Consider the following 27,409-nt stretch of genomic DNA (forward strand, 5'->3'; position numbering starts at 1 on the left):
AAACACGATTAATAAGCTAAATAAATACCAGACTAACTGGTGGAAAATGAACCAAGAACTATTTTTGTCTGTCAATTGCTTTATAAGAACATCAGACACATAATGTAAAAGCAACTGTTAGATAAATCTTAAAAAAAAAAGAATGTGCAGAGGACAAGAATTGTGGAAGAAAGATCCATCTGAACCAAAAAAATCATCAGTGACAACACTTAGATAGAGATTATAAGTATCACAAGACTGTCTTGTAGAACATTATGTATACAAAATAGACATTTTGAATTTAGGTCCATAGCTTACGAGATTATACAAGACTGAGAATATAAATATAGAGTATAGAGTTCACATAGTTCAAGATCATGCCACTTGGATTGCACATAGTCATTCTGTTTTGGGGTTACTATATCACTTGGACATACAGTATGTGTAAATGACGCCATGTTTTTTTCCTGTCTGGAAGACTTACCTATGCCTTGATTAAAATTACTTCATACTTTTCAGTTTTTTGTTTGGGATGTCCATGACATCATGCACTGTTGCCAACTATTACGCCTACTTGCTAGTTATTTTTCTTACATCCAGTTGTCAGTTTTTTTCCCCACCAAATGTTACTTGGTAGCAACTGACCAATAAAGTTATCACCTGTCATTCAGCCATAACTTTTTCCATAATTCTTGGGGTAGACAGTACATGGAACAAAAGGTACATAACATACTTACTTACAAATGGCTTTCAGAGAACCCGGAGGTTCATTGCCACCCTCACATAAGCCCATCATTTCTAGATTCGCCCATTCGTACTATATGTCCTGCCTGTCTCAAATGTCTAGATTTAATGTTCCTAATTATGTCAGGTGAAGAATACAATGCATGCAGTTCTGCATTATGTAACTTTCTCCATTCTCCTGTAACGTCATCCCTCTTAGCCCCAAATATTTTCCTAAGCACCTTATTCTCAAACACCCTTAACCTATGTTCCTCTCTCAAAGTGGGAGTCCAAGTTTCACAACCATAAAGAACAACCGGTAATATAACTGTTTTATAAATTCTAACTTTCAGATTTTTTGATAGCAGACTAGATGATAAAAGCTTCTCAACCGAATAATAACAGGCATTTCCCATATTTATTCTGTGTTTAATTTCCTCTCGAGTGTCATTTATATTTGTTACTGTTGCTCCCAGGTATTTTAATTTTTCCACCTCTTCGAAGGATAAATTTCCAATTTTTATATTTCCATTTCGTACAATATTCTGGTCACGAGACATAATCATGTACTTTGTCTTTTTGGGATTTACTTCCAAACCTATCTCTTTACTTGCTTCAAGTAAAATTCCCGTGTTTTCCCTAATCGTTTGTGGATTTTCTCCTAACATATTCACATCATCCACGTAGACAAGCAGCTGATGTAACCCGTTCAATCCCAAACTCTCTCTATTATCCTGGACTTTCCTAATGGCATACTCTAGATCAAAGTTAAAAAGTAAAGGTGATAGTGCATCTCCCTGCTTTAGCCCGCAGTGAATTGGAAATGCATCTGACAGAAACTGACCTATACGGACTCTGCTGTACGTTTCACTGAGACACATTTTAATTAATCGAACTAGTTTCTTGGGAATACCAAATTCTTTATGAATATCATATAGAACTTCTCCCTTAACCGAATAACATAATCTTATGGTAGATGTATTTGAAATTGAAGTATAATGTTTTATTATTTTATAACTTCATTTTAAAACAAATAAATGATAAAATATAAAACATATTAGACTTTATTCTTCTGAGAGATATACTGTGGTAGACTGCCAATCTTGAGTCCTCACATTGCATTGAGTGCATTTGTTGGCATCAGGTTTCATTCTTGAGCTTCATGGACAATAGGAACTTATAAAATCGAGGCAGTGAAATCTTCATTGTTTCCCGTTCTTGTATAATCTCAGAGGCTGTGTTTAGGGCCTCCTGTAAGAAAGCTAACACAAATACGAACAAGACAGTCTAGCAACATGTTACATTGTAGCCAGGGATGTGAAAAATAATACGAGAAATCATTATAAACATTTAAAAATTGAAACTTATTTAAAGCTATTGGAGAAGAAGTAATTTATCATTCTTTGGATGTAAAATAGGATAATAATGCGGTTTCTGAGATGTTAAAAAGTCTGCATTGACATACGTGTAATTTTGACTTGTTTGCTACGTATAACAGACAGCGGGTTTGTGGCTGCCACTGCTGCACGGGGTGCACTCTGCGGTAGCTTGTGATGGCGCGCGTGCCTCTTTCGGATTGAAATCAGAGCAGAGAGCATCTCGGCTTGTCCAGCCTCCCACTGTAGCTGGGGTCCGCTAGATCTTCTCTGTATTAGTTGTAGTGTGTACTCAATGAAGAACGTGCTAAACACAGTTATCAGAAAAGGGAAGTCCAGTGCTGTGCTTTCATGGGAATTTGATTTTGTTGTGTATCAATGCGTGCACATTCTTCATTGTGTGTAACTCACAGGTAGAATGCACGAGTGCTGGTTTATAGCACGTTTGAACACTGTGATAAGAGCTATGACATGTTTGGATGTGGAAAATTGTGTCAGGAAGCTTATGGTATGAATGGAACTTATAAAAAGGTTGAAAAAATGTTACAAATGTCCTGGAATATAAAGAATTACGTTTTTAACAACGAGATAACAGGTAAGGTGGTGAAAGTTGGCAACATTGTAAAATGTTGTCTGTTGTCAAGGAGCCAGAAATGATCAACAAGATATTTTCAAGTCTCGTGGTAAGTTGCTGAATGGATAATGCAAACAAAAGGGTTGTTCAGTGTTAAGGTAAGCGTTCACTACATCGTATCGCCCTCCTCGTACGAATCGCACGCAACGGATATTTTAAGTGCAGTGCTTTCACTGTAATGGCTTCACCTCATTGCCTCATCGGATTCCCCTATCAGCTGTTTAAAACATGACGTCGTACGATATTGACATTACTGAAAGCAGAGGAGTTGAGGTTAGGTCTATTAATTACGTCTGTTAGCGAATAAGAATTTGTAATTGCTTCATGCGTCTTAATTGAAGAGGAAGAAACAAAAGAAATATTGGTTACATAATATATTTGCAAGAAACGACTTGATTACTGTAATGGGAAAGCCTCAAATTATATAATTCTTCGCAATTTTCTACAAGCGAAATAAGTTTTCTGTCTGCGACACTGAACATGGCACAACATAATAGTAACAGTTGACCAATTAAAATTGATTTATTAAAGAAGGCCATGATTGCACGCATCGGAAAAGTTGCCCATCCGAGAAACGTGGACGGATTTGCCATGAGGCAATGCGTCCGATACGATGTAGTGAAAGCGGTTACATAACAATTACAGCAAAGATAGTCTTTTTCCGATCCGTGTGATTCGTCTGATGTGTGCGATACGATGTAGTGAACGCTTACCTTCAGTGTTTAAATTGGAAATGGAGGGATAATTGAGTTTTGCTGTCTTTAAGATATAAATGATTTATCGTGGTGATCTTTTTTTGGGTCCCTAAGGACTGCAGTCTTTGAAGTTATTGTATCTCTTTCCCCCCCCCCCCCCCATCTTTTTTTTCCCACTACTCAATATTCAAGACACCACCTCATTCTAGTGCCGAGGTCATGGAAAGCATGGGGCTCTACTTCCATGCCCCCCAAGTGCCTTCATGGCATGTTACCGGATACCTTTACCTTTTTACTCAATATTCAAGACATTATTTTTGTCATTGCATTTGTTTGCCTTTACACAGTAATATATCTTGAATTATTGAATGGATTTTGTTCATTTCCAGTATATAGCTCAAGGTCCTTATCTGTATTAATGACAGAACATAGTGAACGGTTAATCGAAGAAAATAGGAAATCCATATTATTAGTTTTAATGGCCTTAAGTCTGTTTGGCGCAATTTAAGATTCTTTAAAAAGTTGACTGCTTTTTTCTGCACTTTCCTGCAAGTAATTTATTTTTTTATACCCATTCTAAGTATGTTAATTACTTATTTAATATTCGAACATGCTTTAGCAAAGAAGGGCAGCACTGCTACTTACAGACCTGTTACTAAATCTACGTATTACTCTGGGAAAAGATTTATTAAATCTACATACTTAGACTTCAACAAACAAAATTTGATAATACAATCTCAAGGGAAAAAATGGAACTCTCTGCATCATAATCCACAGTTAATTCCCGATTTACCACGAAAATCGTCTGTAGCTGCATTTAGATTGGCAACAGGCCATGATTGTTTGCCCAAACACCTGCATAGAATTGGAATATATCAGTCCCCTAACTGTCCATTGTGCAACTCAAACCAAGAAATGGATTCGGAACACCTCAAAATCTGTGCTTCATTGGCTGGCCATGATAATATCTTTGAAAAGTATTGAAGTGCAAGAGGTCAAATGACTTTATTGTCAAACATCTGGCATTAGAAAACTTATTCGAACAAGGGATGTGAAGAGAGATTTTTATGATGATCCAAACAGAGTGTAAGTATTTATTTAAACTTGAGACTGAAACAAACGAAAGTTACGCTGGTCATTAGAATATTTATTGAGTTGTTCAAGTCTTTTAACTGATCTTATTTTTATGCTTGTACGCCTACACCATGTTACAACATGTTACTTATATGTTCAATATAAATTGCTTTTTAACATAAAGACCTAAAGATCCCTGAAAAGGCAAAAACGTCTCTCATTTTAATGTATGCTTGATTTGAATATATATTGTTCGCAAGCATAGAAGATGAGTCAAAGACTGAACAACTCAAATATTCTGGTACTCATCGGAATTACAATGTCAGTGAAATATGCTGATCATGTTAGGCACGATTCAGAAAGTAAAAAAAGCAGTCTAAGCCATTGCTGTATATCACTTAACTAAGTACTCTTTTTTGGTGATGGATAATCCACAGAATGATTAATCGAGGTTCTGCTGTATATATTAGTCACTTTAACTGATTATGTATACATGATATATAATTCTGTGTAGTATAAAATTAACTGACCTGTACTTAAAAAATTACACAAAATGATTATATACTGAAATAGTGTCTCACAGTTTGACATGTGAATATTTTTCTTCTATAAAATGAAGTGACTAGTGACAATGTAATAGACGATGAGTCTGAAATACTTTTCTTCCAGAGCCATATAGAATTTTTAGTATTTAGACGTGAGCCAGAAAACATAATTCATTTAATACTCAAATGCTTATGAAATAAATTCTGTTTTAGGTTAATTACGTTATTAAAAATGTTTTTCATGATGCAAGTTCGGGTCAAAATGTACATCACATTTTGTTACAAAAGTAGCTATATCTTTAAATTACCTTTAAGTTCTTTTAAGCCTTGAATGTTATATATTTCAAATTATAAACTATCTTGGTTTATCTCTGGTTATATTTACTTCTTCAGAAGTATTATTAAATTTATCTGTGAAAGTGTTACAGTATATTACGATACAAGTGCGGTAAATGAGATTTACAGAAAAGAGGAAAAGTTTGAAAAGTTCGTCTCATCTTTTCAGTTTCCAAGTTTCTGTAACACCTAACACACATGTACTGCATACTATTTTTGGCCAATCTTAACAAAAGAATAAATGAGTTATTATTAATCATTTTAGGTTGTTATTTGTCGATAGGTGTCATTCATTTGTTTTATTCATATTTGTTGATAGGTGTTATTCATTTGTTATTAACTTATTGCACATGTGCTGTAAGTCTAACTTACAAGGTCTACACAGCGAATAGGGATTATATGGAATGGACACTGAGCGAATTTTTTTGTGTCCATGTGATCTGTCAGCATTTAGTTCCACTTTCAAGTGCTGGAGATTAGTGTAATTGAGCACACGCTAGAGTTCCTCGATAATAATTGAATATGAGTTGAGACACAGGATCCAAACATCGCCTACCTTGTTGCATAATCCAGTAATGGCTTTGCTTCCAATTCATTCAAGTTAACAGCTTTTCCTTATTTCTCAGTGATAAACTAGCTGTGGTAAGTGAGATGAAGTTCAATCATAGAATTACCAGCCTATTCTTTATTTCGAAGTAAAACATTCATTTTAACTTAAAACATTAGGCTAACTGGTTCAAGCTAAACTAATAAACCCAATTCATATATCTATACAGTTGAACTTGGTTACAGTGACCATGGTTATTGTGACACCTCTTTTACACCAACAGTCGTTAAGAAGTACAGTTTTTGTCTATGCTTTATTGCTTTTATAATGACATGTTTTTAGTAAGCAACTCGTTTATAGCAACATTTTAGAAACTGCGTAAATTCTTTAAAAATTCATGTTCTATGTACATTGAGAGGAATTCGCAGGTAGCTGGTAATGCAATTTGTGACTAATACTATAGTCGCGACGCTGTTATTCCCAGCGTGACTCCTCCTCTTTGCTTACGTCTTAGGAAGTGAAGGCTCTATAATGTCTAGGTAGGTAGTATCGTTCGCCATTTTTGTTCTTTCGTTGCCGAGCTACCAGACGAGGAATCTATTTGTCACACCGTTAAACATTATCATGTCGTAGCACCTATGATAATAAATCAAACGCACTGTAATTCAGCAAATAATTAAGCGGCAAATAACGTCCTCATGTGCTTTCTGTAAACGCCAACGAAAGAGCCAAAATGGCGGGCGATTATATTAAGTATTTATCCAGCCTTAGGAAGTGCTTAACATTTTCATCAGCCAATCACAAGATGCACACGTTTAAATGTAGCCGACCTGCAACGTGATTGGCTGCCGGAAATTAGAGCGACGGGACTATATATGAATCGGTCCATACAGAAAGGGTTTCAGTCACAAATTTTTAAAATCGAGATATAGATGGAAATCGTATCTTCATGGGTGGCTCCATCGGCCTGTGCAGAAAGGTATTCAGTCCTATGTTTGGAAAGATAGAAACTGAAGCATCAGGCTCAGAGTTCTATGCAGAAAGGAATAGAGTAGGCATTTACAGATTGTTTTCTTTAGTTTTCTCAAAACTAGGTCTAATGGACTAAAGCCCTTTCTGTATGGAGCGATTCATATTCAGTTACTACGACAAAAACATATTGTTGGCCAAGAACTGGAATTGCAGGAAAACAGGGTTAGGTAGACCAAACTCTTTTGTTTGTTGTGCCAACAAACCTTTACACATATTAGTAGGCCAAATTGTACCATACTGTAATCCAGACATGCAGTGCAGACTAACTTGAGCCATAACAAGTGTTACATACGGTACTAAGGAGCAGTTTTAAGTGTGGAAGGTAATGTTATAAAACAAATGGAGAGTGGTAAAAAGAAAGCTCATGTGTGCCATGAATCTGATTTCATTAGGAAAGCATTGTTGTTTAGTCAACTTCCGAAGACTGTTTGAGGCTTATAAGTGACATCAATAAGACCACTTATAAGGCAACTAAGCCTGGAGATAATGGGGTAGGGTGGCTAGTTCCATTTCCCCTCCATTGCATACATAGCTGACTAGTAACAAATTACTCTAATCAGACTTCAGATGTATACAAACAATTCATTGCATTGAATTGAATGGTGTTTGGAAAAAGGAGGATAAGTCATATTTGTGTGAATGGAGTTTTGTTTTCCAGGTGAATACACAAGTTAAATTCTACAAGTGGGTATGCAAAAAACAAAATAATACTAGCATTTTATGTGTTCTATTTGTGTAGAAAATTATTTGCAATGAGAGTCCGAAGTTTACTCGAAATTTATTTTTATGACTTACCTGTCTTTACCCAAACACCATCAAATTGTTTTTCTTCCGACATATCGTCAAGAGAGATGTACTGCCTGATAATAAATGCACCTACCAGCCAGAACCTCAATCAGAAGTAAAAGGAACATTTGATAATGATTTATAGACGCAGTATTCTGCAAAACAGAATCATAAAAAAATCACAGAATGCCTCACCTACATTCTTAATTACTGTACAAATATTTAGGTAATATTCTGTGTAGGAATGATTCAGCAGTTATGAAAACATGTATATTTTGTATGAAAGCCGCTAATTGGAAATTGAATTGGCTGAAAGAGCTGGAACGAGAAATAAACAGATTAGGTCTAAATTGGCTATGGAGAGAACTAGGGTCTATAAACACGAAAACTATTGGAAGAATAGTAAAATAGAGGGCAAACGAAATTTCGAGAAAAGATATTTTTAGTAATATTAAGGACCTAGGATCACTAAAATACTATAGGGAGGTGAAGCAGTTTTGGGAACAGGAAGACTATGTTAGACTAAATTCAAGGGAAGAGAGAACGGGAATGGCATGGTGGAGATTAGGTATCTGGAGACTCAAGAATAAAAGAGGGAACGTGGAGAAGGATAAATGTCCTTTGTGTGGACTAGCTGAAGACTCAATGCATATTGCGCTAAAGTGTCAGGCAACGAATGATTTGAGACACAGTTGGGTAGATAAAAAATTTCTACAAATAAACGCTATAGTAGCTTATAAAAAAATGAATGGTCACCTAAACGCCAGCAATTTGCATAAATTAGGAAAATTTCTTTTTAGAGTTAAAATTATATGGGAAGAGAAAGTCAAAGCTCTAACGGAGATGGAATTATAAATGTTGAGTTACACGATAAGAAACTGCGAAGAGTAGTCAATGAAGTTAACAGAATAATTCTTAAGAGATTGAGCATAAAATGAAAGAGCTAAAGTAGGAGTTTTAAATAAAAGAGGTATACTTATTAATTTATTATTATTATTATTATTATTATTATTATTATTATTATTATTATTATTATTGTAAACAGATGATACTTATAGGTTCATTATGTATTAGTTTTTGTTGTATTTGTATAGAGAGTGATGGCGGATTAAGAACTGGAATACATCTAATCCGCCATGACGTGAACAAAGATTGATGAAATAAATAAATTACTGTACACTATAGTATTTCACTATTTTTTACAATCTCGAACAGTATTTTGAAAATAATGAAAAACAAGAACAGTATAATGTATTTTAAAAAGTTACACTGTAGGTCTATATAAAATTACATTGCAACATCTTTTCGTTAGTCCCTTCAATGTTGTTATAACCAAGTTCAGCTGTATATGCTGCCTAAGCAGTGCTTTCGAGCTTTAAGAAAGTGAAATGAGAGATTGTGTATGCCCTGTGTGGTGAAATATTTCCAAGTAAACTTTTCTCCTTTTCCAAAAATATCTCTGTTGTGCATGTTGAAAATAAAATGTTTCCCACTGAATTATTGAAAAGTATAGCCACTGTAATCCTAATGCAAGTCAGAGATTTATGGACAGTAGATAATTGTAAGCAGGTTAACACATTTTGGTAGCAGAAGTGTGCGTTGCTGTGTGGATGGAATGTCTCCCCCCGTGCCCACCTCAGTGGGGCGGTTCTGCTGGCAGAGTGTGATGGTATCGGTTTGTTTGGCTTTGCAGGTGCCGGTCATTGCCGCCCTGGAGCAGCGCATGCTGAGCCTGTTGAAGCGCCGTGCAGACGAACTGGTGGAGCGGCGACGTCAGGATGTGCGAGACCAGGCCGAGGAGCTCGCCCCCACCATGGCAGCCAGTCAGTATTCGGGGCCCCGGGCCAGAGTGGCAGTGTTTTGTTCGGCTCTTGACATTTGTCTCTTTCCTTGACATCACACAGAGTTGTTCATAATCTAACTGCCTCTTGAATGGATTGTTGTTGATTTGTGGATGAATTATTGCGGTGTTAAGATGAGAGGGATGTTCAATAAGTTAAGTTTCTCGGATCACATTTGCACAAGATCAGAATTTCAAAGCGATACAGTAAAAGCTTGAGTAATGTCATAAAACTAGATTGGTTATTGAGACATTGATAATTGAATCATTATACAAAACCTGGCCAAATATAAACAACACATTTATTTTAGGTTTTAACTTCGAACAAGATTATGTACCACAAAAAATGTCAGTTCTTCGAACATACTTTGAATATCTTGTCTTTAGAGACAATTAATATTAGGTACCCTCCACAAAGCTGGCTTCATTTATACACCGACGGATCCTTGATCTCCAGAAAACAAGGTGCCGGTGCAGGTGTTACATGCTTCTCTTCTCACTTTATAGATCTCTTGGATATGGAACAACAAGTTTTGATGGAGAAATCATTGCAAAAGAGAAAGTCTCAGGAATCTTCTATGCCACATCAATAAATTTAAGAGTGCAGTTATATTGTCAGACTCCAAAGCAGCTATTCTATCAATAGTCTCTAAACACACACCTTCATCTCAAACAGCAGAAATAACTAAAATGCTCTCTCAATTAATATCACTCAATAAAAGAATTGTATTCCAATGGATTCCATCCCATTGTGGAATCCTGGGAAATGAGAATGTGGATGCTTTAGCAAAGAAGGACAGCACTGCTACTTACAGACCTGTTACTAAATCTACGTATTACTCTATGAAAAGATTTAAATCTACATACTTAGACTTCAACAAACAAAATTTGATAACACAATCTCAAGGGAAAAAAATGGAACTCTCTGCATCATAATCCACAGTTAATTCCCTATTTACCACGAAAATAGTCTGTAGCTGCATTTAGATTGGCAACAGGCCATGATTGTTTGGCCAAGCATCTGCATAGAATTGGAATATATCAGTCCCCTAATTGCCCATTGTGCAACTCAAACCAGGAAATGGATTCGGAATACCTCAGAATCTGTGCTTCAGTGGCTGGCCATGATAATATCTTTGAAAAATATTGGAGTGCAAGAGGTCAAATGACTTTATTGCCAAACGCCTGGCATTAGAAAACAACAACATATTTCGGAAGAGGGGTGTAGCCATCAGAAGAAAAATTGTAGTTTTTTATCCTTCAGTATTATTTTTGAAGAGGGTCACGAAATTAAATAAAAAAAAAAATGTACTAAAATGATGTGAAATCAGTTCACATGTCAGAATTGATAACTTTCTTCAGCAATGCCTTGGCACTCACCAACTTCCATTTCTTTCCTGCAATGAAAAAGAGCTTGGAAGAGCAGTGAAGCAGTTACGAAACAGTACATTGTTTCTTGTCTGGGAAGAGGAGGTTTTGAAAAGTTGTTGCAAGGATGAGAGAAATGTGTGAATATTGAAGATGGTTATGCTAACATTCACATGTAAACAGTGAGGGAAGTGAGACGGTATGCGATGGTATGGAATACCGCCACTGGTTTCTATGGCCAGAAGACATACCGTTAGTGAAAAATGACATACCGTCACTGAAAAAATGTGATCGTAAAAATTTGTTTATACATTTCTTCACAGCAAAGAGTACTATCTGTTTGCTTCGTAGATCTAAACCACAGCCTTCAGAAACTGTACTCAGTGTGTATTTAGACATGCTTATTTGGTAGGCTCAACCCCTGGAATGCTTCAAGAGTAGTATTTCAAGTATAGAAGGCTGTGGTCTGTAGCTTGTGGTGGCCATTGTTGCCAATTTAGTGACTGTGTCATTTTTTTTTGTTGCACTTTTTATTAATAATTAAGTAAGGCACTTTGAAACTTTAACATTATTTTAAATGATGAGTCTCGAAGGACATTGTAAAATGATCTAGTGGATAGCTGAAGTAGCTTGAAATTATTTTATTAAGAAATTTAATGTGTTGCATAAGCTTCAAAGATTTGAGTTACTGACTGCACGGAACAATTTATTGTATACATAATTTATATCTATGTTGTAAGGGAGGGGGTATGCCAGAGGAAAATCTTGGGGTAGCATACTGCCTCTGGTTTTTTCCCCACTTCCCTCACTGCATGTAAATACATATATTTTTTAATATATCGGATCTAGGAAACTCACTCATTGAACATTCCTCATAAATAAGCAGGTACAGGTCGTTACTAATAACAGAAATGCGGGTTTCTGTTATTGTTGTGCATATTTTCTCTACACTCCAGTGTACAAGTTGTAGTTGTAGTTGTAATATCGGGTATAGTCGGTAATCAAACATGGTCTCCTGTACAAAGCAGCTTCATAAGAGAACTTATGGTAGGACAACTGACACAACATTATGATGCTTATCATTTCACTCTAGTTTGATCCTTACGTAGTTAGACAAGGACAATCACCATCACGGTAGGAGACAGACCGGCATGTGTTTGCCCACTTCGTGTGAATTTATAAGAAATAGTTCAATCAAAATTAATTGCATTTGGGCTTATTTATCAGAGAATTTTTAGTCATTTAATATACAAGTGTAGAGTGTGCCAGCATTTTGTTTGGTTTCTATGGCAACCAAATGGCAGAGCATTGGTTAGTTTCAGAAACATATGTATCAAATGATCAGTACTTCAGCCGTTGACATTTACCTCGATTCTTCTTTGTTACTTCAGTGTTTTCTATTATATAACACGCGAATATTGCACCAGGAGTGTATGTTTTATGCTACACAATGCTCAGTTTGTGGGCAAAGAACTGCTTTTTACATCGGTGGTGTTTCCTTCAACAATTTTCAGACAGTAATGGCCCAAGTTAAAATTGTGTATTGATGAATGATAAGATATTGCTTGTCTTGAAGATCACAGCTTTTAAATGCTGCAATTGTAATGCTATTAATTTTTAAGTTTCAGATTTAGGATGTACAGTAAAGGTACCTAAAATTATTTTTGGAGAAATGCTAGATTTGTTAGAATGTAACCCTAGAATCTCTTTACAGAGGAGGGAAACAATTGTAGCTTATTGGGAAAGCAGCTGTAAATTGGATTGCTCCCAATTGCTGACAAAATGTACAAAACAAATTTCGAAGGTTCGATCTGACATCTTTACATGGAAAGGAATCATGGGTTTAGACGTTTGTAGTATTTCCATCAAATAGAATTCCTTTGCCTCTTACCCTTTTCACTGAAGATAAAAGTAGAGACATTCTTGAAAACTTGCTCTTAAGGTCATTCCAGAAGGTAATAAGTTACATTGTATGTAATGAATATTTTTACCCAGTGATAGTTTAAATTCTTGAAGTCTCCTCATTGTAGACTTCATATACCCTGTTCAACTCTTCGGCAACTTCATTTCATTGCTTTCAGTTGATGGTGGGTACACACTGATTGGGAAGAACTTTTTGGATAAATGCATTACTTGTGGAATACCCATTATTCAGCTTGCTTGCTCCCTGGACCCAAATCCTCTTGATTTTAACTTGAGAGGCAATCTTTTGAAGCTAATAATTTTTTGTGTAGCTTTATTTCATCTACAATGAAAAATGTCCAATTTAAACATCTTCTCTGCAACCCTGCAATGTTTATTGATTGATTTTTAATATTTGTTTAAATTACCTGTTTTCGTGAGAAGATATTCCTCAGAAAAATGATATGATCAATTTTACAGCTTCCTATCTGTCGAACATGTTTGCCATCACTAAATAATTTCTGTTGTAAGCAAAGTGGATTGAAAGTTCTGGTGAAAACACAAACAACTGCAACTTACAGGTTGTTTTGCTAGACTGTATGTTTTCCAGGCAGCAGATATATAACACATTTGAGTTGGGTAGTTTCTCGATGAGTGTAGAGCATGCAGTGATTGGTGGTTGTTTCTCTAGGGTCCTGTCCGCCATCTGGTCCCAAACGAAGTCGAGAAGAAGAGGAGGCTCGTGCGAGGCGGGCTGCAGAACGTGAGGGGCGCAGGACGAGGAGGCGCAGGGCACGGGAAATGAAGAGTGGCAACACTGCACGGCACGTGGATGGCATGTCCAGTGATGATGAAATGACGGAGTTGGAGGCCACTGCGTTTCGCAACCAGAGAGGTATGGAGCTCTATGAAGGAATTCTAATAGAAAGGTTATTTATGTATTTCTCCCTAAACCCAAATCAAACATACTGACATTTAGTAATCTTCAATGAAGATAGAGTTCCCTACAGACACACACATATACAGGAGGGAGTTGACATTTCATAATATCTGAATCTCAATAGTAGACAATTATTAGTAATTTCGGAATATGTATGATAAGTAGGGAGTGGATTTTTATGTGCTAAAAAATTTAAATATATTTATTTTTTATGTGCTAAAAAGTACGAAAATATTTGCTAAAAATAAAAAAAAATATATTTTTTTTAAATATGACAAAAATACCTTACTTAGCTTGGGAAAAAAAAAATGTTACTAGGTACTCACCAACCACACTTGATGAGTGCTAGTAGTTGGTCGAGAATTGCAGTGAACAACAAAGGTCATCTCCAAATTCTCCATCACAAATGCATGCCGATTATCTCTGAACAACGACTTATACTGTGAAAACGATCTTTCCACATCACAGGACTTCAAACGTGCATATTTAAAGAGAGGAATGTCACAAACACAAACACCATCAATATCACCTACAGGCACATCCTCCAATACTTGAGCAACTTTACACATTTTTTTATATCCACTGTTTTTCCCAAACACATTCTGGAATTTGTCCCTTAGTACTTGTACTTCTGAACCTGGTAGCAAGTCTAGTTTAATTTCCACGGCGCGCACCTCCCTGTTTCAGACAACAGGTTTCTGGATGTTTCGAGTTTTTTTATGGTGTCACACAAAAAGCTTAGATTTGCTAATAGGAAAGCCAAATCGTTTTTTAAATAGCCATCTTTCTGTATATCTGTATATCAATTGACGAAGCCCGATAACAGGGAATTACAACAAGATATATTGCCTTACTTGATAGACATGAGCGAGAGGCGAGAGATTTGTTTAAATTAAATAATGTTCATACCCGAGCTCTTATCTGTTGTGTTTCACAAACAAAGCGTGGAATGAAATCATCTTCAGCAACAATAAACATTCCTAATGATGTGTTGCAAGATCTATCCTCCTTGTGCATGTTAATTTATTCTCTAATAATAACACTGATATGCTGCCTAGCAGTTCTCAGAACTTGAGGCGATACTATTACGAAAATGGATGACGGATACACCACACAGCGCTTAGAAACACGAAGCAACCAAGAATTCTTAAAAAGATAACATACTTCTGAGTAATATAGTTGATTTAGTTTTAAAATATTTAAAAGTTCTTGTAAAAAATTATTTAAGTAAAAAAACTCCAAGATTTATGTGTTTATAATAGATTGCCTGAAAATATGTATTTACATAATTTTTTTGTGAAAATATGTTTTTATGTGAAATAAAATTCGGATTTTAAACTTGAAACTTCATGTTCGGAATTTTTAACTTTGTTAATTGTGTTTTATCACACGCAAAAAGAATATTTAATTACATAGGAATCTGCTCCTTAATGATAAGACTTTCTTGTGTTAAATTCTAACGTACCTCGTTTACATGTTTCGACCTTTTATGGGTCATCCTCAGAACTGGTCGTTGTTGGTCTTGCCACCTCTTGTTCTCTTTCCTGTGAGGGTGTGCCAGAAAAGCCAGAAACTCAACACACTAGAACAATATGAAATATACAGACACACGAAAACACACCCCAACGAAATTCTCAACACACAACTCAATTTCAGAACACACACACTTTGACTCTACACTACACTACACGAACACACCCTCACAGGAAACAAAACAAGTGGCGCCAAGACCAATAACGACCAGTTCTGAGGATGACCCATAAAAGGTCGAAACATGTAATCCAGGTACGTTATAATTTATTTAACACAAGAAAGTCTTATCATACATATTCTGAAGTGATACAATGTTAAAAGTTGTGTACTCAAGATGTATATTAGTAATTATTTAGAGCTCTGGCATCTTTCACACTTAAAAAAAAAAAAAAAACACACAGAAATATTGTAGAATGGCAGGATAGAGTAAAAGAAATCCTTGCTGAAATTAAACATATATATTTAGCATCACTGTCAAACTCATTTATTCGCTGTAATAGAGGGCAACATTTAGAGTAATCTATGTTTTCAGTTTCATCATGCACACATAAAAATCCGCACTGAAATATCATTTGTTTGTTGCTCCTTATCTTGCCCTCCTTTCTCTGTGATTGTAATTGTTGGCATTCTTATCTTTTAGTGTCTAGTTATAACTCAGAAGAAAATTGTGTGTTACAGCATCAGGTTGATGCAATTTTGTAACAATAATTAAATCCATTAAATTTCATAGAGGATCTTAACAGTTTTAAAAGCTTAATGCATGCTGCAATACTAAATGAATAACTATAGTCGCGACGCTGTTAATCCCAGTGTGACTCCTCCTCTTTGCTTACGTCTTAGGAAGTCAAGGCTCTATAAAGTCTAGGTAGGTAGTATCGTTCGCCATTTTTGTTCTTTCGTTGCCGAGCTACCAGACGAGAAATCTATTTGCCGCACCGTTAAATATCATCATGTCGTAGCTCCTATGATGATAAATCAATCGCACTGTAATTCAGCAAATAATTGAGCGACAAATAACGTCTTCGTGTGCTTTCTGCAAACGCCAACGAAAGAGCCAAAATAGCAGGCGATTATATTAAGTATTTATCGAGCCTTAGGAAGTGCATAACGTCTTAATCAGCGAATCACAAGACGCACACGTTTAAATGTAGTCGACCTGCAACGCGATTGGCTGCCGGAAATTAGAGCGACGGGACTATAATTACGTTTTTGGATGGAATGCAATGCAGTTGTTACCTACTTTAAAAATGGCAGCAGAGAATTATGATAAGTTTTTGGATTTCGCAACTTTGGAGAGATCAGATCGTATTCAGTGTGTACACATTGTTCAGTTAGCAAAGTGATAGGGTCAAGTGATTTTTTTTTTTTTTTTTTTTTTTGTGCGTGATTGTAATAGTACATTAGGAGTTCCTATTAATTATTGTTCATAATCGTGAACTTTCATTCCAACAGACACCATAGAGTCGGATGCCCGGCTCGTGTTTGCCGACGTGGTGGACGAGTTCTGTGCGATCCGTGGAGTGACTTCTCGGTTTGAGAGTTGGCGTAACACGGATTCTGACGCATACAGAGAAGCCTATGTGAGCCTGTGCTTGCCCAAGGTGCTGGGGCCCCTGGTGCGCCTCAAGATGCTCATGTGGAACCCTCTGCAGGTGAGAACATGAACCACGTCCTCGGTGTTGTAACTTGTACTTTGACAGTCCTCACAGAAGGATTAAGGAAGCCTTTCAACCATCTGCATAAATTTTACACATATGTATGACTTGAGACTTTCCCGGCGTTTGATATAGAATAACTCTTCTCGGGTTCTCAGCCAGGTGAGTTGGAGATTAGCTTCCAAGCTTTCGACGGCTAGCTCTGCCATCTTCTTCAGGGATAGCGACAATCCCTGAAGAAGATGGCAGAGCTAGCCGTCGAAAGCTTGGAAGCTAATCTCCAACTCACCTGGCTGAGAACCCGAGAAGAGTTATTCTATTTTACACATACATTTATTTATGGCTTGCGAATGCAATATTTCAAGATACGGTGTCACCATCCATGAAATCACAATAGCGATGAGATTTTACCCAACTGTAAGGTGAATGCCAGGTAATTCCATAGTGAATCCTTGGACTCGTCTCACTATCAACAATCCTGCCAGTGCTAGATTACAGTGCAGTTGATACAGCATCGTTATTTATTTATTTAATCTGACAGGATTAAGGCCATAAGGCCTTCTCTTCCATCCTACCAGATAGCACATATAAATACAAAAAAGAAATACAAACACTGATGAAAAGAAATACAATCACTGATGAAAGCTGATTAAAATTGTCTTGTTTGCATTGGCTGTTTTTGATGCCTGGATCCAGAACGGATACTTGCTTGCACTTGATGCTTGCTTTGGCCCATTGTTGTGCACTATATACAGGGTGAGTCGTAATTGTGTACTACAAAGTAGTGCAGAGTATTCTATACTAAAAATGAAACATATTTTTCCATATAAACGTATGGTCGTGCCCACTTTATTATGGAAATAATGATTGGAACAGTTAGAAAAAGACAACACATCAATAGAGTTCATATAGTGAGAATGGAGCAGTTTTGGCTCAAGGAAGTTCGAAAGAAATAAAAATTTTGAAGAAGTTATTTTATTTTTTCAAAATTTACAAATTTCATACATGGTATACAAGAGTTGTGTGTTAGACTCAAAGTCGATTATTTAGGAAGACATGAAAGGCATCAGCATGTGGTTATGGAGCCTCTCCCTCCCCCACCAATACTTTCCAATTGCTGATAGAATTCATGTTCTGGGAATAATAAGTTAATTAAGTAGTAAAATATCGCTACAATCGAAGGGAATAAATTCGAATAAGGAACAAAAAAAAGTTTCCTTCCCAGGCAGGATTCGAACCACGAAAGTCTCAGTTACCAGTCTATCGTACTCTGGAGTGAACAAGGCTCTGAAATCAGCTACAAGGGTCAGTCCGGTTTTTTTTGCCACTACTGTACATAATTTGACTGGTTTACAGTCTTCGTGCCTGCTGTCATACATATGCAAAGTGCGCCGATTCAATATGTATAACAATTAGATCACGTGCAGTCGAGAATAGCCAGTGATTTAACTGTTTGATGTTGGGTACTGCATGTCAGCACACTAACGGAGTGCTGTTGTTCATTTACTCGTCTGTTATGCAACATGTGATGCTGATCTGCTGAGTTGTCTGCACAGGAGGGCTGTCTGGAGTTCGAGCGAGCCAAGTGGTACGACACGCTGATTCTGTACGGGCTGAAGGAGGGGGAGACTGAGGAAGGACTGAGACAGGACCCCGACCTGCAGCTGGTGCCCGTCATCGTGGAGAAGGTCCTGCTGCCCAAGCTGACGCGTAAGTCCTGTGCATTGTCCACACATCTGTCTGTTTTTATTTCCTTATAGTCTGTTAAAGTACGAAACCATTTCTTTCAGTGACAGTTTTTAAAGTATTCTCCAGATTCAAAGCAAACCTTAAATACCGAAAAGTATTACCTCTGTTCAAAATTTTTCATAAAATCACTTTCGACAAGACTACATATTTCTCTGCATTGACTATGCAGCATCCATTATAGAATCCTCCATCGTATTGGAGTACTGAATTCACCTAAATGCTTACTGTGCACCAGAGAAGAGGACATGGAGATGAGCACCTGGCTAATTGTGAAACTCTTAGGACATTTGTGGACCTTCCATCAAAATATTGGGAAGCAAGAAGGATGATGACTTCATTGTTAAATCCAGAGCATTAGATACACACACACACACACCATTATAGAATCCGTGGTGAAACAGAAATGTCAATTTCAAATGCTTACTGTAAGAAGACTATGAGCCACAGCTGAATGCTATTGCTATTAGCAATTAGGCCAAGAACCAGTGTAATTTGTGTGACCACCCTCAAAGATGTCCCCTCCCCCCACTACAGGCATGAGTGTGTCGAAGTTGCATATAAAATTAGCCACACTGTGTGGCCTCTCTCAGAAATATCTCAACATCGACAGCAGCTACAGACCTGTGTGACCACTCGTTTGATTTATAATCGCGAGTTCTGCAATATTAAACTGATATGGACATGTATGATGCACAGTGAGTGAACCATAGTGGAAAATTTGCGTGAGCTGGGAAGAGGAAAGTATATTGCATGCTCTTCATTAATTCCTTCTCTTATCATAGACCCATACTCTCCATTCGTAAACTGAAACAAAAATAAAACATTCAAACCAACACAACTGTAGTTTCACTCCTGAAACCATGTGACCTATTCTACGTGCTGTGCAGCTAACTCAATTAATTACAAATTTGTGGGAAACCGAAATCCAGACAGGCCAAGGAAAAGATGACTTCTGGAACAGTTTAAAAATATACATCATAAGACTGGAATAAACCTGAAGATTTAATACTTATCATCGTCGTCATCACCACCACCACCACCAATCAATCAATCAATCTGTCAATCATCTTATTGTTTCCAGCAGGATGTTAATAACATGAAGTCCACTGTAGCCTTCAGTAAATATTTCTTCTAACGAATGAGGTGTACTTAGATTAGTGTTAATTCTATATGTCTGCATCATCGTATTTATCTTTCATTCAATTTTTTTTTTGGGGGTGGAAGGGAGAACAAACCTCTCCTTTCGCCCCTGGACAGTGTGTTAAATTGTAGGACGTGTTAATTTGTTTCTGCAACTTGTAGATGGGAATTTCATCATGTTAAGAAGTTTAATGTACATTGCACAATGTTAGGCAATATTCTACTTTCTGTTTGGTAATGCCATCTGTGTCTTTTCCACAGAGCTGGTGGAGGCGGTGTGGGACCCCCTGTCCACCTCTCAGACGCTGCGCCTAGTGGGACTTATAAACCGCCTCTTGCAGGAGTACCCGACAGTGCTGCCCTCCAGCAAGTCCCTGGACCAACTCGTCAGCACCATCATTACGAAGATGAAGTCCGCAGTGGAGAATGATATGTTCATCCCTATTTACCCCAAACAGTGAGTTCAGTTGGCAGTTCACTTTGTATCTCAGAAGTTAGAGATCTGGTTAGATCAGCTCTACTCTGCTCTTTCATATCAAAAGAGTGTCCAACAGTCCTGCCCAGTGGCGACTCAAGTTGCCTTGAAATCGGTAAACCAGAAAGGATTCTTAATGTCATTGTCACAGTTTTACGTAAATTGAGTTGTTTCAAGTCTCTTCTTTGTTATTACTATAAATTAATATAGTGAAACCTGATAATACATGCTCGTTTGTTATGCTAGCCCACATTATACGCTTTTTTTGCCCAGTCCCTTAACATCGCTATCTAAAACCATGTAAGGTCCACTGCTTAAATTGGCCTGGTTGGCACAGTTGGTTCAGTGCTGGCCTTCTATGCCCGAGGTTGCGGATTCGATCCTGGGCCAGTCAGTAGATCTACTGGAATTTAAAAGAACTCCTGCAGGGCAAAATTTCAGCACATCTGCGACGCTTAAGGTACGATCACACGTCGCTACTTTTGCAGCGCTGCAGTACAAAAAACTGCGCAACTCTCGTACTGCGACGTGTGAACAACGGCGCAACCCGAAAAGTAGCGCTGCCGAACCTGCTGCCCGCTACTTTTCCATGCTGCGCGCAGCTTAGAAGTAGCGACGTGTGAACAGGGTTCTCAGGGTTGCAGCCGCAGCATTTTTGATATCGGTTTTGTTGAAACTTTTGCTGCGGTTGCGACCAGTGTTGCCACCCAAATGTGCCAATGATACTTTTATTGTTTGGATGTATTTTAATGTTGGATGTGATGAAAATAAATTATTTCTAACAGTTATTAAATGCACAACACAGTCTGAGCATATTTGCTGACGATATAATTCATTTTTTTAATTTTCCGTAGCGTAGTTCCAAACAGGAGGGTTGCCAACATTGATTACGTGAATATGCTGTTAGTTATCATTTAAGTATATAGACGTTTTTAAAAGCTGTATAGTAAAAATAATGTCAATTTCTGAATACTAGATACAACAGAAAAGCAAATAATAGATAAGGAAGCTTTCGCATGAGTTTCTTAATAATGCGAACATAACCACAAAATGTATATTGAGAAGTCAACACGGAGATGGAAACCTGCAGCATGACTGCGGCTGCAAAAGTAGCGCCTTGTGTGTGAACAGACTCGCAACCTCCAGTTGCAACTTTTGCTGCACTCAGGCTACTTTTGGCTTATGTGTGAACACGACACGCAACTTTTGCAGCTGCAGTATAAAGGTAGTGCTGCAAAAGTAGCGACGTGTGACCGTACCTTTATATAACCTCAGCAGTTGCGAGCGTTGTTAAATAAAACATAACATTTTTCTCCACTGCTTAATATGCTCATCATCCTGTTTAATACATTTTTTCATCTGCTGAAAATTCTAAAATATCGTACTTTCTGGACTTATACATTTACCACTAGCACCCACATATTCAAGGATTTGTAGGAGTCTTTGGTGAATACAATAGAATGGAATGCGACCCTTGAGTATCTGCAAGACTGCTGTATTCAGAGTCTGTCCTTCTTGCTGGCAGTTTTAAATCGCATTGTCAGTGAAGACTTGACGAAGAGAAAGTGGAAGTGGTAGACATTCCAAATCCTTCTCGCAGCAAAGCCCTTGCTGCGGTGTCTGTGATTCGTAGATTCATTAATGTTTCTAGTAGTCAAATTACTGGTGTCACTTCCGATTTAAATCATATGGAAATTGCAATTATTGATATTACATGATCATGTGCAAGACAGAAAACAATTTTTGACTTATTTAATAAATGGGCATTTTAATTGATAAGACAGTGTATTTGTTATGATATTTTCTGAAAGGAAAGAAAATAAAATAACCTTTGATCCTGCATAATTACAGTATTTAATCCTTAAATTTTTTCAACAAATGTTTATTCTGATTTGTGTTAAAATTAAAAAAATCCAAAAATGACCCATTGTCGCTAATACACGGTCCTGTTTAATATGCTGTTTTATGCGGTCTCTCTTGAAGAACGTCTTACTGAGGTTTCACACTTTTCAAAACGTATTAAGTCCACTTCTTGACGTAATCGAGTTTTATATCATTTCTACATATTCTGAACATGCTCTATGCAATTGGGAAGTCCATTCGCGTCTAACTGTATTAGGTTCCAAGCAAACAAGGCTTGAAATATTTAAATTTATCTCCAAGGATGTAGGAGTTAACGGTTTTCCTTCTCTACTGAAAATGGACATAATACGATTTGAAAAGTACCTATTGTTCTCTGTTCTGTTTCTGTAATCCTCTCAAATTCATTCCTGTAACATACTTTTAATTTTCTATATGCAAGTCGTGATGTAACATTGAAAAATTCATTTGTAGAATGAAGGGGACATAACTAAAATTCTTTCAATCATTTAATATCATAATACACTGCTCTCTTAAATTGAGTGAGCATATTGGAAATTCAATCAATGGCTTTCCCAAAACACGGTATGAAATGTTCCATATAAAACAATTTTTATCTCGAAAAGGGAGCAAAATTGTATTAAGCTTTTTTGTTTCAAATATCTCAAAGAATAACCCCCTGAAATTAATGACATTGCTTACAGTTCATTCCATATGTGATGATTGTCCAAGTCTGACATGTAACTGGGATGACATTCATGAATCCGATGCTGACAGGTGGGCTATTCTGCCTCAGCCCTCATACAGTGAAATCCCATCCACAAATGAGTAACCAATAAGTCCTGGGGGCCGAAGCCCCAAGCTCTTCCTATATCAGCATCGGAAACCATTACTACCCTCAAGACTCTACCCCAGCCATTTTTACTATAGCAGATGATAGATGAAATGAGAGGGAGGTGAAGAGTATTCGTGGGATAATAGAGGGATACAAGAGCACTCTAATAAAAACCTCTGTTAGCATTTGCTTTGTCTACCACAAATTGATTGGCTAGGATATTATGGATTTATTAATTTGTCCTACAGAATAATATCTGTAATATTGACAATTAATATTAGAGGAGAAAAATTCGCTCCGGCGCCGGGGATCGAACCCGGGTCCTTGGTTCTACGTACCAAGCGCTCTGACCACTGAGCTATGCCGAATTCAATCCACAGCACCGGATCGAATTTCTCTCCTTCAATGCGGCCTGACTCCAAGTTAGGCATATATGTTGACGTTTATGTCCAATATCAACTGCCATTATACAAGGGGCGCACTCAATTGAGTGACTGTTTGGCCGGGATTCCGCAGTTATATGCACTGCTAGCTGTGAGAATATTATGGAGTAAGGCCGCAAAGGGAAACATTGAAGGAGAGAAATTCGATCTGGTACTGTGGATTGAATTCGGTGTAGCTCAGTGGTCAGAGCACTTGGTACGTAGAACCAAGGACCCGGGTTCGATCCCCGGCGTCGGAGCGAATTTTCTCCTCTAATATTAATTGATTGGCTAGGGATTGAACCTGGGTTGCCTGGATGGAGGACCAACATGCTCAGAGTTTGTGGGTCTTTGTTTGTAACGCTCGGCGGTGTGAATGTTGCAGGGTGCTGGGTGGCAGCGGTGGGGCATTCTTCCAGAGGCAGTTCGGCACTGCAGTGAAGCTGCTGCGCAACCTGCTGGCGTGGCAGGGCGTGGTGGCAGACCACGTGCTGCGTGACGTGGCGCTGGGCTCCCTGCTCAACCGCTACCTGCTGGCAGCCCTGCGCACTTGCGAGCCCATCGACGCAGCTGACAAATGCAACATGGTGAGTACTTCACATTCAATTGCAATTTCCTCATATGCATTGTTTTTCTCCTTTTTATTGTGATATTACACAGAACCCACATCATCACACAGACATGGATTTCATTCATGTAGTTGAATTAACTTGCAAAGATCTTTTTTCGATCTGGATGCCATATTTTTTAATTCCATTGGTCAGTTCCTTAACAAAATTGGCAAGTCTTTGATTGATTAGAACATATTTATTTTTAAGACGATCAAAAAGACTTCTAAATACTGTAAATGATTTGACAATAAAACTTGTAAAATATTGGCAAGTCTTGTGAAGCTACATAATAATAATAATAATAATAGTAATAATAATAATAATAATAATAATGGCTTTATTTAACCTGGCGGAGTTAAGGCCGTAAGGCCTTCTCTTACACTCAACCAGGATTAAAACTTGCTTACATAGTTGAACATAAAACTGGATCGGAATTAAGTAATTACATACTGATACGATTTAGGTACATAATGAGATCAAAAGAGGTAGTTACATAAAAATTTACCTCATAAAATAAAAATAAACATAGTGAAATACATATTAATGTTGTACTGCGGACGAAGGATTAGGGAAACAGCTGGAAGTGTCTGAGGTCAGGAGCATAGACAAGACTAATGGAGGAAATGCAAGAGAAGACATGAGAAGAACGAGTGAAGGAATGAAGCGACTACCAGATATTAGTGATTGTGAGGACAGAGTAGATAGGGCTTTGGAGAGGTTATTAGCGAGGAAGAAGAGTGCTAAAAAGTGAGTGCAGGAAAGTTAGGGGTGGCAAAAGTGTAAGAAAAGGAACAGAGAAGAAAGTGTTAAGTGTAAGAAGATATGGGTAAGAGTGTAATAAGATAGACTATCAAACAATGAATACAAGAGAAGTAAAGTGAAAAAAAAAAAAAATCATCTGAACAAATGTGAAGTGGAATGAGAGAGAAATTGCAAGTGTAATTAAGTGAATGAGATATGGGGTGTTTTTTTTTTCTCAATGTTATGGGTTGGGAGTAGTATCAGGGGTACTATAAATGTAGGAGTATTATAGAAATAAATATATGGAAAGAGGTAATAAAATAGGAAATTTAGGAGCGAAGCGAAAAGAAAGAGACAAATATGTAAATAAACAGAGGAAAATAGACTAAACGGAAAAGTCAGCAAGTAATGTAGGAGAAAATAGCGGGAAAACAATGATTAAGAGTAGGTAGGATTTGAGGGTAGAGAAGAAAATGCATAAATAACGCAAATTATTAAGGAAGGAATATGAAATATTTAATAGGTGAGCGAGAAATACAAGGGAGACAGTCTAGGTAGGAGGGAGAGAATAGAAGAGGATAGAGAGGGAAGGACATAGAGCAATTCAGTCATAACAGAACATTAGAAAGTAATCAAGAAGTTCTCGGCAAAGAATACATCAATAGAAAAGAGTTATATGTATTAAAGGGATGGTGGATCGAAAAACAGAAATGTGAAGGTCCACCATAACTGTGAATTGTAAAGTTGACTGACAAATAAATATATCACATATTAATGTTGTTAGAATCAAATACGAATCACATAAAAACAGAAGCCGATAATTCAATAAAAAAAAAAATGTACACAGTAAAAATAAAAATAAACACATTAGTATACATATTAGTATTAGATTACATGTACCATTTGTTGCTGTGTTGTCTCTTCTCCTCATGACTTGTCTTCTCGTTTGTGCAGATTGTGTCCACATTCCCCTGCTGGTGGTTCCAGCAACAGGGGGACTCTCCCTGCCTGCCCCAGCTGCAGATGTTCGTTGCTCAGTTGAAAACGATCGCTCAGTGTCTGGATGTGACCACTCCAGCTGGCAGGTAATGTGTTCCACTCTCATAATAAAAACATGTCCTGTGATCCCGAAGCGAACATAATTTCTAGTAGGTTGCAGTAGGTCATGGATTGATTTTTATCATTAATAGTGACATAATTCTGATTTTATGATGACAAGTGATGTTATACAAGGTGTTCCATTATTGTGTACATGGCGGCCGGGTAGCTCAGTTGGTAGAGCAGCTGGCTACGGACTGGAAGGTCCAGGGTTCGATCCCAGGTGGTGACAGGATTTTTTCTCGTTGCCAAACTTTCAGAATGGCCCCGAGGTTCACTCAGCCTCCTATAAAATTGAGTACCGGGTCTTTCCCAGGGGTAAAAGACAGTCAGAGTGTGGTGTCAACCACATCACCTCATTCTAGTGCCGAGGTCATGGAAAGCATGGGGCTCTACCTCCATGCCCCCCAAGTGCCTTCATGGCATGTTACGGGGATACCTTTACCTTTTAAACATGTACATTGTGTTTTACATTTGAGAACAAATAAGTCCACACCTGTGGATTAATGGTCAGCGCGTCTGGCCGCGAAACCAGGTGGCCCGGGTTCGATTCCTGGTCGGGACAAGTTACCTGGTTGAGGTTTTTTCCTGGGTTTTCCCTCAACCCAATATGAGCAAATGCTGGGTAACTTTCGGTGCTGGACCCCGGACTCATTTCACCGACATTGTCACCTTCATCTCATTCAGACACAAAATAACCTAAGCTGTTGACAAAGCGTCGTAAAATAACCCACTAAAAAAAAAAAGAACAAACAAAAAATATTATATGAACTAATTGTCTGTGCAGCTAAGTTAGAGATATAACAGGGAGAAGGTATCAACAAAAGATGTCGTTCCTAACCACGTAAATTTTTATTGTCGTTCGTTTATCATAGCATATGTTCAAAATATCTATCATTACAATCGCAGCATAAGCATGCCTGTCTCTGTCGTGAATTCTTTGATTTTTGAAGAAGAGAAGAAAGTTTCGAATCCCAGCACATACCTCCACAATTCATTGCCGCAAGTGGTCTCAGGTGGAATGTCTTCTAGCATACACCAGATCCTTTATAGAGTTTAGATGACTGAATAACCAAAAATCACAAAGTGTGAGATAGGGTGCTCTTGCCGACCCTGGAACAGGTCCACTTCTCTCAATCCATCGTCCTGGAAATTTCATGTCCAAATGATTGGAATAATATGCAGCATGCATAAGGGCAGCAGCACCTGAATTCATCTGTACCTCCCCAAAATAAGATTCCTGTCAGTACATTCTCCATTAGAACTCTCATTGTCTCCCAGTGTGAGGAACTCTAATTAAGCTATGTAGACAATTACAGTAGTTCATGACGTTTACAGGTGTATAACACGATGCATTTAAGGTACATAGTAACAGGACATTCTGTGTAATAGAGCAGGAATTAGGTGTGCAATAGAGTAACTTTATTTGTGATATTCGGAAAATGCCCACTTCTCATACAAAAATCTGTTTTGTTATGGTGGTAAATCTATATATATAATTTGAACTGGTAAT

General features: G+C 37.5%; 1 protein-coding gene across 1 annotated transcript in view; it reads left to right on the top strand.

The window, feature by feature from the left end:
- LOC138698644 (PAX3- and PAX7-binding protein 1) overlaps positions 1-27,409 on the top strand; it is a 48,426-nt gene that overhangs the window by 19,523 nt on the left and 1,494 nt on the right. Inside the window, exons 9-15 of the mRNA XM_069824769.1 lie at positions 9,421-9,550; positions 13,529-13,732; positions 16,763-16,962; positions 18,522-18,675; positions 20,116-20,311; positions 23,832-24,033; positions 25,753-25,883. Of these exons, the coding sequence (XP_069680870.1) occupies positions 9,421-9,550; positions 13,529-13,732; positions 16,763-16,962; positions 18,522-18,675; positions 20,116-20,311; positions 23,832-24,033; positions 25,753-25,883 (1,217 nt within the window). The remainder of the gene's footprint in view (positions 1-9,420; positions 9,551-13,528; positions 13,733-16,762; positions 16,963-18,521; positions 18,676-20,115; positions 20,312-23,831; positions 24,034-25,752; positions 25,884-27,409) is intronic.

This window comes from Periplaneta americana, chromosome 4 (genome assembly GCF_040183065.1).
Source record: "Periplaneta americana isolate PAMFEO1 chromosome 4, P.americana_PAMFEO1_priV1, whole genome shotgun sequence".
NCBI lineage: Eukaryota > Metazoa > Arthropoda > Insecta > Blattodea > Blattidae > Periplaneta > Periplaneta americana.